Below are 16,509 nucleotides of genomic sequence, written 5' to 3'. Positions count from 1 at the left end.
ATTACATTATAAAATAAATCGCTCAATCCGAGCTTTCTCAATTTAAAAAATAATGCTAAATGCCAAACCTTGTCAAAGGCCTTTTTAAAATCAACAAAACAGGTATAGAGGCGTTTATGTCCCTGCTTAGTGTATGAAATATTTTTTCAGTTCTATTTTTCATAATAGAATAAACAAGACAAAGATTTCAAAACAATATTTTTTCATTTATTTAGAAATTTCATCATTTTGTTTCAGTGAAAGGACTTTATTCTTTGACTGTAAAATATTATTATTATACATTCCAAAATAAGAATAATATTTATTGTCATATAAACAAATAAAAAACATGTTTGTGATAAAATTTAAAAAAAATTATATATATGTATATATAAAAAATATAAAAAAAACTCGTATACATTTAAAACATTTTACTACCAAACAGCATTCATTGTAACATACACATAACTTTATATTTATATATATATAATTCTTATATGATTTGCATATCTATAAATACTTGAATTGGATTGGTCAATTAGAATTTTTCTCTAAGTTTACACTTCGATAAACCATGTTTCCGACAAAACTACTTTTGTAATCTATTCATGCGCGATACACAAGCTTGCAGTGATCCCGGGATTTTCAGCAAATTTAGATTAAAAAACAATTGCATAACAGTTGTGACTATTCTAGTGCATATATAACAAAAAAAGAAATAAATTTATTGCATTAAAGCTTCGAAAATGTACAAAAATTAAATTTAATAAAATTCCGCGAAATTTCATGAAGGATTTGGCGAATTTACGTCATGGCAAAACACGCCGTCATACGAATGGAAATTTTCAAGAGAAAGATTATTGCGTTACGTGTACGCTTCAAATTCGGATAAAATTTAATTAAAATGAAGTTTTTGAGGTAGGTGCTATTTCATTTAAGATTCCGTTGTATTTATCGGACATTTATGGTTTTTAGAAAGTCAAGATGGCGGCGTACTCCTTAGTTACGACTTGCCATTTTGCTTTAAATTTGATTGGTAAATATATATAGTAGCCATCAACAAAATAAATGTTTGGCTGAAGAATTATAAGGATTAAACACATTTTTTCTAGAGGTTATTGATGTGTAAACCTGGGCTCTTACTCACAAACTCAACATAAAAGTCCTTCGGACTTTTATTCAGTTTGTGAGTTAATCGCCCCGGTTTACACATCAATAACCTCTAGAAAAAATGTGTTTAATCCTATAATATTTATAATTTTAATCCCATAGGATTTTATTTTGTCCCATGGGATATTAAAAATCCCATGGGATAATTATAGTCCCATGGGATTTTTTTTGTCCCATGGGACAACAAATATCCCATGGGACTACAATAATCCCATGGGACCAAAAAAAATCCCATGGGATTTAACCAAAATCCCATGGGATAATGGTAAATCCCATGGGATTTTGCCCTGTCCCATGGGATATTGAAAATCCCATGTTTTTATAATTCAAATTGCAAAATAAATATGAAAGTAACAGTATAAAACCAATGAAATTATTGAATCCCATGTAATTCCGCACATTTTGGTTATATACATGATATTGTAGCTCTTGTTTGAGGCGGCGGCGGATTTGCAAATGAGTGTTTTGCAAATTAAAAGTGTCCAGTGTTAAATTTTAACTAACATTTTCGACTAAAACTTTTAGGCCAAGTTCAATATAGATAGAAATAATTGTAAGCAGCAAGAATGTTCAGTAAAGTAAGATGTACAAACACATCACCATCACCAAAACACAATTTTGTCATGAATTCAAATGCATCCTTTGTTTAATATTCACATAGACCAAGGTGAGCGACACAGGCTCTTTGGAGCCTCTAGTTTTAAAACTAGTAAAGGGTCGAAATCCCCACCCCTAAACCATTTATATTCTTTTATGGGGCAACAAAACAAATCAAATGATATAAAGTGGGAGTCCCTCTGGGTCATCCCCACCCCCATATGTTTGAGAACTTTTTAACGGCTGAGATCCCAACCCCTTAACCATATATATTCTTGTTTTGAACAATAAAACGAATAAAATGAAATATATGTATAATTAGAGTCCCTCAGTGTCACCCCACCCCATCGTGTTTTGAGAACTTGTAAATAGTCAAGATCCACCCCCTTCTTTTTGAAAACTGAAAACTGTTGAAATCCCCACACTGAAACCACATATGGACCATAATTTGCTATTGGGCTCCGTTTCCTATAACTATAGAAAAGTGATAAAATGTGAATTACTGTAAGAAAAGTTGTAACTACATCTAAAGATGCCATTATTTTTATCAACATACAAGTGTATGCTACTCTTCCCTAGAAAAAAAATTGAAATGTACAAATTTCAAAGATTCTACAACCGTATTTTTGTGTCGTTTCTCGCGTTACTTTTTGCTTCCGAAGAGCATAACGCTGACTGATTTATAGATAATCGTCACTGGCAAATTCGTAATTTTTGCTTTCAAATAACAAAGAACATCGACCAATAAGAATAGTGAGAAGAAAATGCAGAGAACTATAAGTATTTATGTAGCAGATGTAAGAACAGTGGCGTGATTTTTGTGTCCGATTTCGTAACGCAAATTTTAGATGATGTAATCTGCTTTGTTGTAATAGAATTCTTAAAAACAATATGCAAATATGAACTCTCGCGAGATGTTCAAACAGGTAAATTAGAGATGATTTACATTCTTGTTTTGATCTTCGTAATAATTAAGTAAGAAAATGACGTTATCGTTATGCGTTACATTTCACACGAAACAGAAGTCCAGTTATTTATTAAAATTGTTTTTGTCCTTAAGTTCTAATCATTTCCGGTCATACGTGAAACATGTGACTAACATGTGATCACGCCCTTACAGCTGGACATACGATATACTGTTCTAAACATTGTTTTTGTTTCCAACAGGATGTTAGCAAACATAATCTGTAGACTTGTTTCGACTTGTTTAAAAAAGGAAAATACAATTTTCAAAGAGATTGCTGCGGGAGTCTATTATTTTTCCTATGTGCATAATGTTACATACGACCTTGTGTGAAAATAAATGCCCAATGACTTGACAAAATCGATTTCAGATTTGACAGACGTTTAAACACACTACAATGTACGTTTCCCAATAACGATGTAAAGGGTCCTTGGAAAATTCAATCAAAATTACATCTCTTATCATGGTGCCGATGTTCGTTGGATTGATTTTGTTTCAGCAGTAAATATTACTGGATATTTTAGGTGAATAAAGATAATTAAATGAAAAATGCATGTTAATATACCATTACACTTGGAATGTACAAAGTTGGTAACTTTATCACAATTTTTAGTTATTTTATTTTATTCATGTTCTGCAAACACTTTTCAGAAACGCAATAAACTTGTCAAAGGAAAAGTAAACTTTTACCAGGCATGACTTGAAAGGAAGTACTTTATTGATTTTAGCCCACTAAAGTAGGTTAAAATGTGGAAACCATGTAGATGGTGTACAGGTCACAAATATCACATGGTGCCTATTTTAAAGATTTTAATTCCAAGTTAAAAGTTTTTTTCTTTACTGGATTTAAAGAATTTTACATTGCCAATGATTTGGAATAAATTTTATATAACTGGAATATCAAAACCAAATATAAATATATTTTTTTGGCCAAAACATCAAGATACAACGATTATGGTATCCTGTATCAATGAAGAAAATATGGAAAATTCTGAATAAATTGTACTAATTGTTTTCAAAACAAGCACATATTTAGGAGTTTTATAATACTGTTACATTTAAGATGGATTTTAAGAAAAAGTATACTGTTCAGATTATTTTAAGCAGATTTTGCAATAAAATAAAACTAAAAAAAATGCTTATGGTTTCCTGTCACGTTTAAAAAAAACTTTAATATAACATTGAAAATAGATTTTAAATATTAACATGAAGCAAGTAACACTAGTAATGGTGTTTATTTATGCCTTTTGAATTATATTGTGCAAAATAAAGAAAATAAAGATTGGTTTCCTGTCACGTAAACGGTGAATCAAAATGTATTAATTTTTTCTCGAAAAACTCAATTGTTCCATTCACACTATTCTAACACCAACACAACCCACAAAATAAAAGTTAAAATTTTAGAACTTATAAAAAAGGATACAAAAAGAAACCAAAGGCCAAATACCAAATTATGGTCCATATATTCTTGTACGGAATAATAAAACAAATCAGATGAAAAAAAAGGTAAGTCCCTTATGGTCACCCTTACCCCTATCTCCTGCCTGTTTAAGAACTTTTAAACTGTCTAGATCCCCACCCATAAATCATGAATATTACTGTACAAGATTTCAAGAAGGTTTGAATGACATACAGGTGTAATACCAAGACGTCACTTGTGCATATCACTTTACTAGACCAGACCACTTTGCCAAATGTCAGGCGACTGTTGGACTGACTAATTTTGAGAGCTTTGTTTGGGAGACTTTCAAGCAGCATCCTGTTTATATCTTGATAAAGTTTTTTTCATTCAAATAGTTAACCATGCAATCTACACATTTACAATCTGTTTGAAATATTACAATCTACCGTTTCAAACTTTCCACAGGTGCTATCCAGCACTTTGATTGTTGGCAAACAGTAAACACCCTCTGTAACTGTCCCAATACCCTCAATTTAGGTATTAAACAACAACTACTTTTTGGTTAAGGTTCATGATAAGGAATTGAAAAATATGGCCGTGTTTACACCTCAAAATTTACTTTGAGTACAGACAAACTGGTACATCTAGGAAAGTTTTAAGGCATGGCAGGAACTAGATATATAAAAGTTATATGAAGTCTACGTTTCAGAAAATTAAAAACTTACCGTGATTTTGATGTCCAGTTTTTTCCAGTCTGCCGAAGATAGCAAAATAAACAAACACCTGAGTTTCATGTGATACGGTCCACTCAGTTACACAGTTTAAATTACCTTTTTTCTGTAGATGTCTTTTGTCCATCTATTGTCCATTTAAATCAATACTACTCACAACATGTATTATACCAGGGGAGATTCTCAAACCACTTTCCCAACTTAGTTTATTTTAGCACCTTCTGCAGGAACGAAACAACTGGATAGCAAAATCTAGTAAAGTTTATAATTTGCTAAAACATAAAATGCATTTAGAATTTATATATCTAGTTCCTGCCATCCCTTAAAACCTTTGCAAGTGCATAGGTTTGTCTGTACTCAGAGAAAAATTTGTGAGGTAAACACGGCCACATTTTTCAATTCCTTAATTATAATGAACCCTAAGTTCATGTTTTACATCATAATTACTTTCCACACTGAGTTTACATTTTATTTTGTACTCATAATACTACTTGTGTTGCTTACAATTTTACCAATACATTTTATTGATTTTATGTGGACTACAAACCATTGCTTAGAAAGCAAAACTAATTTGGTGTAGGTCTAGTCCAACTGAAGAGAGCATTTCTCTTCTCTTTGATGTAAACTATAAATAGGTTTCTAAAGCGGCAATTATTTGTATAACAGTGGTTGCTAATCAGGGATTTTTATTTAAGAGTTTAAAAAATAGTGTCGGATTCCTTATACAGCATGTACAGAGCTCCAGATAAGAATTCATAAATTGGGGTTTTTACCCACCATTTTCTTATATAATTGGGTGATAAAGTTTTTTAATTGCATTATCAATTCCAATTCACCCCTCAGGTTAATATCAAATTGGGTTTTTAACCACCAAGCTCCTTAATGTATTGTTTTTTTTCATCAACACAATATTGAATATTTAGGCAATATCAACCCCAATTTTTTTCCATCTTAAATTAATATGTTTCTGTCTTTGTTTAACTCTTTTATTTGGTATAGGGTTATGGTTATGGTTATTTGCTAGCTGTTTTATTTGGTTTATTGACACTGAGGAGCAATTGTAGGTTTAATTTGTGTCCCGTTTCAAACCTTTTGCCAGTTTTGTATTTTCTCACAAATAAGGATATATGTGTATTCACAGGCACTCGTCTTATACCTTTATATAATAAATTCTGAGACCAGTGCCTGATTAGTGGCTGTGTGCATGGTGTGTGTATTCATTAATTAACCGTAAAATGAATAAAAAATAGTATAAACTAATTATACTTGAATGATTTTCTTTTATTCAATTTACATAAATCTGGGTTTAGTTGTCTTTTATTAGAACTTTTGATTTCTGATGCTTTATCATTTCATAATTGATAAGGCCTTTCACTTTTTCCAACTGAATTCGTTTTTGATGAAACCCGTGTTTATTAGCAATGTTTTCGTTATGGTATGCACACACACCAGTGCGTTCGATGGACGCTTCCTAAAGACACTGGCTGAGTCTTGTTATCATTATAACTTTCCCTCAGTTTTCCAAAATATGCTGAAAACATGCTTCTATTCAATATTTTAACCGGACATTCACTTTCGTTTTAATTCGATGTATGTTATGAAAAATCCTGAGCAATGCGAAAAAAATATGACTACATGACACACGCTAATTGGATAAACACCGAGAAGATCGAAATATTTACAAAAACATGTGTACCTATTGAGCAACGGAAAAGTAAAACAGGGACCCATTTCAGCTACTTGATGCAGGAATCTATTTTTAGAACGACAGGAAATTTCCAATTATAAATATTATAAAAATAGTTTACGCGACGACTGTTAACAGATAAGGGTAAATAACACAAACGGGTGCCAAGAAAAGGGTTGAGAACTCATGGTTTTGGCATATAATTGGGTTTTCCGTTGAATTAATTGGGTTGTTGAACCCTTCAATGGACAATTGCATTGGGTTTTCTATTATTTGTATTGCGTGATCACGCAAATACGCAGCTTATCTGGAGCTCTGCATGTATATACATTATACAAGCTTGTTTTCCACTAGCATATACCCCGCGGATTGAAGAACTTGTGACAAGGGTTTCATATGAAATAAAATTTAAAAAATAAAATTCTCCCACCCACCCCATTTTTTTCAAAAATTTGGATGAAAATCTACTAATTAATTTTAGTTGGCCATATTTCATATTTTATTAAATGAGTCATATTTATACCCCCGCTTTAAAAAAGGAGGGGTATACTGTTTTACCTCTGTCTGTCCGTCAGTCCGTCAGTCCTTCAGTCCGTCCGTCAGTCAGTCCGTCCCATGAAACTTTCGTCACATTTTTCTCAAGAACTACAATACAAGGATTTCTGAAATTTGGTTTCAAGGTTTATCTAAGTCAGCTATACCGTGTGATGCGTTTTCAGATTGATCACTTGACAACTTCCTGTTTACCGAACACTTGTATGATTTTACACATGATAGCCAAGTTGAAAATTTTCGTCACATTTTTCTCAGGAACTACAATACAAGGATTTCTGAAATTTGGTTTCAGGGTTTATCTAAGTCAGCTATACGGTGTGATGCGTTTTCAGATTGATCACTTGACAACTTCCTGTTAACCGAACACTTGTACGATTTTACACATGATAGCCAAGTTGAAAATTTTCGTCACATTTTTCTCAGGAACTACAATACAAGGATTTCTGAAATTTTGTTTCAGGATTTATATAAGTCAGCTATACCGTGTGATGCGTTTTCAGATTGATCACTTGACAACTTCCTGTTTACCGAACACTTGCATATTTTTACACTATTAATATTATCCACTTGCGGCGGGGGTATCATCAGTGAGCAGTAGCTCGCATTTTACTTGTTGATTTTGAATATTTTAGATGTTTTCCGAGTCCAAGGATGAGGTAGCATTGATATTATTTGGGACGCCTGATACAGATAATCCATTGGCTGACGGAGAATGTTACGAGAATATAACCATTGCCCAGCCCATGGATGTGGCCAGCTTTGAATTGTTGGAGACTGTACAGAATAACATACAGTCCACTGATGTCTCCGCTGACTGTATCCTTGTTCAGATCATGTGTTAAATGCTTTGGGTTTTGTTATTTAGGGATTGTGTGTTATGAATTGAAGCTTGTCATTTCTTTTCAATTCTTTCATTAGATTTAAAAAGTGTGTGCACTTTTGTCTTTCTTTAAAAATTCTATGAAATATACTATTTACGTACAATTTTATCAATTTTTATTTCATAAATATCGGTCGTCAGTATACAATGGTATACATGATTAAAGGTATGAAAGAAGAATGGTTGTGCACTGAAGTTAGTTTAAAACTTTTTCTACATCTTTTATCCTTATTACCTAAGGAACATCACTTCATGAATTAAACTTTTCCTTAACTTGCTTTAGTTGTGGATGCCTTAATTGTAGCATTGGACCATCTTGTCAGTTCAACACAGTAAGTAATTAAAAAAGATAAACTTTTTGCAGCCACATCCGTAAAAATTTGTACAGATTCGATTGGCCTACACGCTGTAGTAGAAAAATACAGATTACAACAGGCCTGGGCTGGTAATCCAGCTCTAATCACCTAACTTCAAAAATTTCACCAAAACAAAAAAAGAATAGAAAAGAAAAGAATGCATAAATCTGTTATATGAATATGCCGTTATGCCTTATACATTTTTTCAACACAGCTAGAATATTGCTGAGTACCAATAACACTAGTCTTATTAACATAATTTAACTAAAGAACTCCAATTAGACTTGTTCCGTTTCAGCGAATATTATTATTTACAGTTTATTTATGGTTTATAAAACAAGAGTTTTTTCGTGTAATAAAATCTGATTGAAAGGTGAAAAACCTATTTGGGTAAAGAAACCTTGGATATTCTGTTAATTTTCATATTTTTTAAGCAATATCAATGACGGTTTTTGAAAACATCCTGTTTTCACTCTTCATAACTGTTAAACAGTTACTTCAGATGCAAAATTATTGCACAATTAATTACTGGAGTGTGTTATAGTTCGCTAAGATTGTTAAAGCAGCTGTTTATTACTTATGATTTACTTTTTAGAGGAAAGAAAGGGTTCTGTATGAAGAGATTGATCCTGTTGTCTGACTTAGGGGGAGAATTTGGCGATGATCAGATAGATACTGTTGTGGCTGGAATCAAGAACTCTGGCACAGAACTCAATGTAATGTAAGTATTGGTGATATAGTACCCATTTTAATTTATGAATTACCTGTCTATCACCAAAAACCACAAAAAATGGTATCCATACATAACAATGTATCCACAAATATACAAAATAAAGTGGCATAGTAACAATAAAAGGGAGATAATAAGAATTGTTTCATGTACCACCTATAAACATTGACAATAGTATTAAGGGAATTAATGTTTTCTGGTCTTCGCTTGCATCCAATATTCAGTCTTTCTGTAATTCCATGTGTCCCTCCAGTATAACAAAAGGTATTTTTGCTCCAAAGTAAATTCAAAAAGGGGGGAGTCCATAAACCCAAAATCAAAATCAAACGCTCAACTACTGTAAACCAACTTATTTTCGCGAGCGATTTATTTTCGCGACTTTCACGAGTAGAAAAATAACGCGAATATAAATCGTCGCGAATATGTAAAACTTAGATCTTTCCTTATTAAACTATATTCAGAAATTAGAATATCGCGAAATTAAATATCCGCGAAAAAGACTTGAAAGGGTAAAACGCGAAATAAAGTATCCACGAAAATAAGTTGGTTTACAGTATATTATGCAAGTTTGTGTTCTATGGGCACATTGTTTTTCTTATATTTTGAATGTCTTTATGTAATTAGTGGACCATCCATAGAAGAGGATGATGATGAAGATGCTCCGGGACCATCCACAGCAAATGGTCATACTAAAGATAAGACTCCACAACAAAGAGCTGGAGAGGCCATGTTGAAACACATTCTACAGGAAGTTGATGGAGAGTGTTACAGCTTCAGGTATGTGTTGTAATTTTCTGTTTCAGAATCTAATGCATTCTGGGTAATATTTCCAAAAGTGACACCAAAATGTTTTGATTGGTTAAAAATGTGATAAACAATAGAAATTCAACCAATGATGTAACATTATTTTCATTTTGGTATACGAAAAATGAGATAACTCATAGTCATTTAGATTCTGAAAAGGCAAACTGTTATGACTTCGAACAAGCTTTGTACTGAACATGCATGAAATATTTGCTGCTAGACCTGATGCATCCAGCAATCTATCAATAAAAAAAAAATTTGATTAAATATGGAGTTTGGTATGATTGCCAATGAGACTGCTATCAACTTGATTTTGGAGGAACTCTAGGCCTCTTTTATGTCGGAGAAAAGTTTAGTTTATATTCAGTATTTAAAAATGCTTTTAAGCTGACATTTGAGTTTAAAATCTTCAGATTAGATTATATAATGAAAATAGGAAAATTGTGATGTGGTTACTAATGATACAACTATCCACAATAGACGGTAAGACCAAATGGTGTGGATGTAAGTTAACTATATTGTGTGAATGCATTTCAAAACAGCAGTTGTTCCCCTTAGACTCGATATTGTTTGAACTGATTTGAAAATCTAAACTAGAACTAATATAAAAATTTACCAGCCATATTTATATACATAAAACTCGAAAGGTAATTTACAGCACCCAAAATTTTTTGGTTTGTTGGTCTTTGATGGAAAGATATCATGAATAGCAATTACATACCACATCTTTATATGTTTATCTGTATACATGTATATATCACTATATCCTTGCTGAGAACATTAACTTAACCTTGACAGCACTGAGTTGTATTTTAGAATCTCTGCTTGAGGATAACATTTGGTCACATCAACTATAAATCTTTATCCATATTGCCTGCTTTCGGTTATTTCCTGACCATGCATACTTGGAAGTTTTTTTTAAAGATATTTCAGTGAGGCCTTGTTGATGCATTGCCAGCTTTTGATTTTTTAGACCAAACAGCTTAAGATATTTAAATTAATATAAAAAAGACGATGTGGTATGATTGCCAATGAGACAACTCTCCACAAGAGACCAAAATGACACAGAAATTAACAACTATAGATAACCATACCGCCTTCAACAATGAGCAAAGCCCATACCACATAGTGAGCTATAAAAGGCTCAAAATAACAATATAAAACAATTCAAAGGAGAAAACTAACAGCCTTATGTACAAAAATTGAATGAAAAACAAATATGTAACACATAAACGATACTTAAGATATTTTAGTGAAACCTTGTTGACAATATTTCTATATTTTTCAGTGAAGCGTTGCCAGCTCTGAGTTATTTCCAGACCAGACAGATCAGACAAACAGCCTGGAAATGTCAGCTAGAAATCACATCAAATTTAAAGATTCCTGTCTGTTCTTATGTCAAGGTATGATATAGCTGCGGAACTGTAGCTCTTAGGTCCTTATGCTATTTTTAGTGGAAGAAGACGTCAAGTCTACTGAAGACTTAAGGGGCTGACCATTGGCATTGAGTCTCCGTATGCCGCATTCATTTCGTGTATTACAATTTCAAAACAACTTAAGATTCCTGACACCGATTTTTACACATGATTAGGCATCTGAATCATTTAATTTGTAAATTATGATTGTAAAACAATCACTATCGTAAATATGACCCTTTTATTTATGTAAATTATTAGATTTCATCTCATCCACATGAACGTTATTTGTTTACTTGTAACAGGATGTTTTAACTGTAGATATTTGTATTACCCATGCGTGAATTTGGTATCGGGACAACTCGCCCTGTTTACAAGTTCGCCCTTGAAGTTACGAATTTGCAATCCTGCAGACAAGAAGATTTTGTTTTTATATAAATAAAAAGGGTATATAAAGTGTTGTCTTTATTCATGGTTTTCCTTTGTCATGTGAATTAGATGCCCTTCGTAACATACATGTGAACCTCCCGACGGGAGTACAAAACTCCCGTTTTCAAGGGTCTCCTCCCGTCCTCCCGTTTAGGAGAAAAAACTCCTGTGTATGAAATATTTCAGGAATGAAAATTTTCAGACGCCATATTTCATCATTTCTTACTACTGTACGGGTGTAATTGACATCTGTGTTAAATTTTACCTGAACATCAAAGAAGATGTATAATTATATGGCTTCACTTGACAGCTTGGGTGTCAAACATACTGATAATCAACCATGTTTACCTCCGGCTAACTGCCGTTCTGTTATCAAAACGATGTGTATTGGGAATATAAAAAGACTATAAATGATTAATATTTTAATCAAATAATCATAAAAGGATGTTGATTAAATGAATTAAAATGATTTTGGACAAATAAAAAAATTAAAATTTATAAATTATTTTAGCAATCTAGACCTCCTTTCAAGGATTAAATTGAAGTTTATATTATAAATTTGTTTATTACTGATCAGGAGTCTACATACAAAATGTGCAACTAGACTAATAAAAAAAAGACTAATAAAAGGTCTAGTAGTTAGATTAATTCCTAGTAAAATCTTGAAATTTAAATTTGTAAATGTTAGTACATATTAGATTTTATTGTCGAGCCTTCGACTTTAGTCGAAAAAGCGAGACTAAGCGATCCTACATTCCGTCGTCGTCGTCGTCGGCGTCGTCGTCGTCGGCGGCGTCCACAAATATTCACTCTGTGGTTAAAGTTTTTGAAATTTTAATAACTTTCTTAAACTATACTGAATATCTACCAAACTTGGACAGAAGCTTGTTTATGATCATAACAAAGTATCCAGAAGTAAATTTTGTAAAAATAAAATTCCATTTTTTCCGTATTTTACTTATAAATGGACTTAGTTTTTCTGCGAGGAAACATTACATTCACTCTGTGGTTAAAGTTTTTAAAATTTTAATAACTTTCATAAACTATCCTTGATTTGTACCAAACTTGGACAGAAGCTTGTTTATGATCATCAGATAGTATCAAGAAGAAAATTTTGTAAAAATAAACTTCCACTTTTCCGTATTTTACTTATAAATGGACTTATTTTTTTGGCCAGAAACAAAACATTCACTCATTGGTTTAAGTTTTTAAAATTTTTATAATGTTCTTAAACTATCCTGGATTTCTACCAAACTTAGACATAAGCTTGTTTCTGATCATAAGATATTATTCAGAAGTAAATTTTGTGAAAAAAAAATTCACTTTTTCCGTATTTTACTTATAAATGGACTTAGTTTTTCTTCCAGTTAACATTGCATACAGTCTGCAGTTAAAGTTTATAAAACATTTATTAGATTCATAAACTATCCTGGATTTTTTACCAAACTTGGAAGCTTCTTTCAATCAAACGACAGTATCGAGAGGGAAATTTTTATTGATGTTTTTCCTCATTTTTGTTGAGTCTGCAATTAACAGCAAAAGTAGGCGAGACATTGGGTTCCGTGGAACCCTTACGAATTTTTGTGTAAGCTAAGAAAAAGCAAGACATTTTACACTGTTTTTAAGTCTTTTTAAGCTTTCTACAAATATGACTTTCATAATGCTTAAAATCCATGCAGTACTAGTGTTAGTGTATGTTATTTTTTTAATTAATTTACGATGTTCCAAATATACATGTGGAGCTTATTTCTTTCTTATTTGTCTATACATTTACAAATGATAAGGAGATGGAGACATGAACAAAAATATATACAGATAAGATATATAAATATAATGATTCATTTGCAAGCAGTGAACAAAAGAAAAAAAATACATTTTAACGATAATGGAACAAAGCAGCCTGGGTAAGTGGGGCTGCTTTTATGGTAATTCAAGTTACCTTTTATTCACCTTCTTCCACTTCAGAGCTATCAGCTCATTGATTTTACTATTTGCAGATCATAGAGCTATGGATTTTTCCTATTTCAAAACGTTCGGAATTGCAACCCAGGTTCAGGTCGCACTTATTTCCCAAAAATCTATTGTTTATAATCAATGCAAAGCTTGTCAATATATATAGTTCGTTTCGTTAGATATTTTTCTAGGATATGACATACCTATTTATGTTTGAATATTCATTTCCTTAACACTATTATCTAAATATTTCCATTTGTATACATTCTCCGCCTATTTTGTTCGGCCATTATTGAATCTGGTGGTGACGTCACGAAATTCAAGAAAAGATAATTGAAATATCCTCGATCTCCTATGTTGGAGGTGCGGAACGTCTTCGAAATACAAGAACAGATAACTCTTATAGAAAAACATGTGTTGGTTTGTTTACTTATTTCTAAGCGAGAATCGAGTGTTTATAAGACTTAACAACGTTTATTTATACTAAATATTTGAATTGCTTGAAAGATTTATTATTTCCGTTAGTATCTATTTTTAATTAAACGTACTTTCATTCAAAAAGTCATGAAAATAAAATAAAAGACAACGTAAACAAACTAACATGTGCTTTCCTATAAGAGTTATCTTTTCTTGTTTTTGGTGACGTCACCACGAGATTTAATATGTCCAAACAAAATAGGCGGATAATGTATACAAATGGAAATAATTAAATAATAGTGTTAAGGAAATGAATATTCAAACATAAATAGGTACGTCATATCCTAGAAAAATATCCAACGAAACGAACTATATATATTGACAAGCTTTGCATTGATTATAAACAATAATTTTTTGGGAAATAAGTGCGACCTGAACCTGGGTCGCAATCCCGAACGTTTTGAAATAGGAAAAATCCGTAGCTCTATAGTCCGCAAATAGTAAAAAAAATAGCATAAGGACCTAAGAGCTACGGTTCCGCAGCTAGGTATGATAGATATGTAATAAAAAAGGCTTACTTGATAAATATAGATTTTTTTGCATGCTATATAACCATGATAACACCCTTTTAATACCCAATAGAAATTGTACTGTTTCAACACACATTTATAAAGGGGTTTATATTATACATTTGTCAATAGAAAGTTACACAATGCTATGCATTAACTTGACATGCTTAAAATCTTTGCAAGTAGTAACATCAAACACATATAGAATTTAATTCATTTATTCACAGTTGATAAATATATAAATAAATATAACAATTTTTTTTTTTCAAAGAATGTAAGTCAATTGTTAAACCAAGTGAGAGAATACATTCTATTAAAAAAGATTTGATCTACAAAGTTATTTCACAAAATACAGATTTAAATATAAAACACTTGTAAATTAGTCTTCTCAATTTGTATCTACCCTGCTCATGAATTATTTTAAATTAACGATCTAAATAAGTGAATGACTCCTCCTCATTGTCTTATTAGCTATTGATAGCTTCACTAGATAAAGCTTTAAAACGGTCAGGATATACAATGATATACTGTGGATTCAGAAATATTTTTGGGATACAAATATATTTGGATAAAAAATGTTTTTGAAATACAAACATTTTTGGGTACAGTTGAACCACAAATTTAAATGTTCACTAAAACATTGTAAAATACAAATTTGCCATAGACTTGTATACAGGCTTTTGTTTTACCACCTAATTAAATGTCCATGAAATAACATATTTCCTTAATTTATGAAATTGGGTACCCAGCAAATAAAAATGTATCTACAGTTCTTAGAAATGTTAACAAATTTAGAATTACAAAACTCATGCAATCAGTATTTCTTAATATTTATTAACACTAAATGGGGAAAAAATTGATAATGGATCCACAAAAATTTCTCAAAACTAAATACTACCCTACTCAAAATATATTTACCTAATATCTAATGTAGAAAGTTGGTAAAGTATATGGTTTTTTACCTGGATTTCTGAAAGGAAATATCAGTTATTGAAGATGTTGAATTGGTGATGTTCGGCAGGCGAGGGCTGCCCAACAGTGTCCAAGATTTTACTCATGAACTGTTCAACCAACGCTTTTCAAATTTTAATTTTTTGTTATTGCTGACAAAATGGAGGTCTATTTCAATATTGACTATTTTCACTTTCACAATTCATGGGGTAACAGTTTTTGAAAAATTGGGGGAAAAATGGTCTTTCCGGACGTGTCCTTGCTGTAACTCGTGCGTCCACAAATATTCAGTATGTGGTTAAAGTTTTTGAAATTTTAATAACTTTCTTAAATTATCCTGGAATTGTATGAAACTTGGACAGAAGCTTGTTTATGATCAGAAGATAGTATCCAGAAGTAAATTTTGTATAAATAAAAATTCCATTTTTTCTGTATTTTACTTATAAACATGATAAATGGACTTAGTTTTTTCTGCCAGGAAACATTACATTTACTCTGTGGTTGAAGTTCTTAAAAATTTAATAACTTTCTTTAACTATCCTGGAATTGTATGAAACTTGGCTGGAAGCTTGTTTATGATCAGAGGATAGTATCCAGTACTCAGGCAGTAGTAAATTTTGCAAAAATAAAATTCCATTTTTCCCGCATTTTACTTATAAATGGACTTATTTTCTAATTTACATTACATACAGTATGCAGTTAAAGTTTTAAAACATTTTTAAGATTCTTAAACTAACTTGGATTTTTACCAAACTTGGACAGAAGCTTCTGACAATCAAAAGATAGTATCGAGAGGAATAATATTATTGATTTTTTTCATCATTTTTGTTGTGTGTGATTAACAGCAAAAGTAGGCAAGACATTGGTTTCCGCGAAACCCTTACAAATTTTTAGAATAAAAACTTCTTTTGGTATTTTAT

General features: G+C 31.6%; 1 protein-coding gene across 2 annotated transcripts in view; it reads left to right on the top strand.

Annotated features, from left to right (window-relative positions):
• The window catches only part of LOC139499667 (X-ray repair cross-complementing protein 5-like), a 99,864-nt gene that overhangs the window by 24,126 nt on the left and 59,229 nt on the right, over positions 1-16,509 (top strand). For both annotated transcript variants that reach the window (XM_071288419.1, XM_071288418.1), the window contains exons 3-7: positions 7,718-7,901; positions 8,249-8,297; positions 8,917-9,042; positions 9,676-9,828; positions 11,144-11,258. In XM_071288419.1, coding sequence (XP_071144520.1) covers positions 7,718-7,901; positions 8,249-8,297; positions 8,917-9,042; positions 9,676-9,828; positions 11,144-11,258 — 627 coding nt within the window. The remainder of the gene's footprint in view (positions 1-7,717; positions 7,902-8,248; positions 8,298-8,916; positions 9,043-9,675; positions 9,829-11,143; positions 11,259-16,509) is intronic.

This window comes from Mytilus edulis, chromosome 12 (genome assembly GCF_963676685.1).
Source record: "Mytilus edulis chromosome 12, xbMytEdul2.2, whole genome shotgun sequence".
Classification (NCBI taxonomy): Eukaryota; Metazoa; Mollusca; class Bivalvia; order Mytilida; family Mytilidae; genus Mytilus; species Mytilus edulis.
The sequence above is the reverse complement of the archived record's forward strand: the minus strand, read 5'-3'. Positions and strand labels throughout refer to the sequence as shown.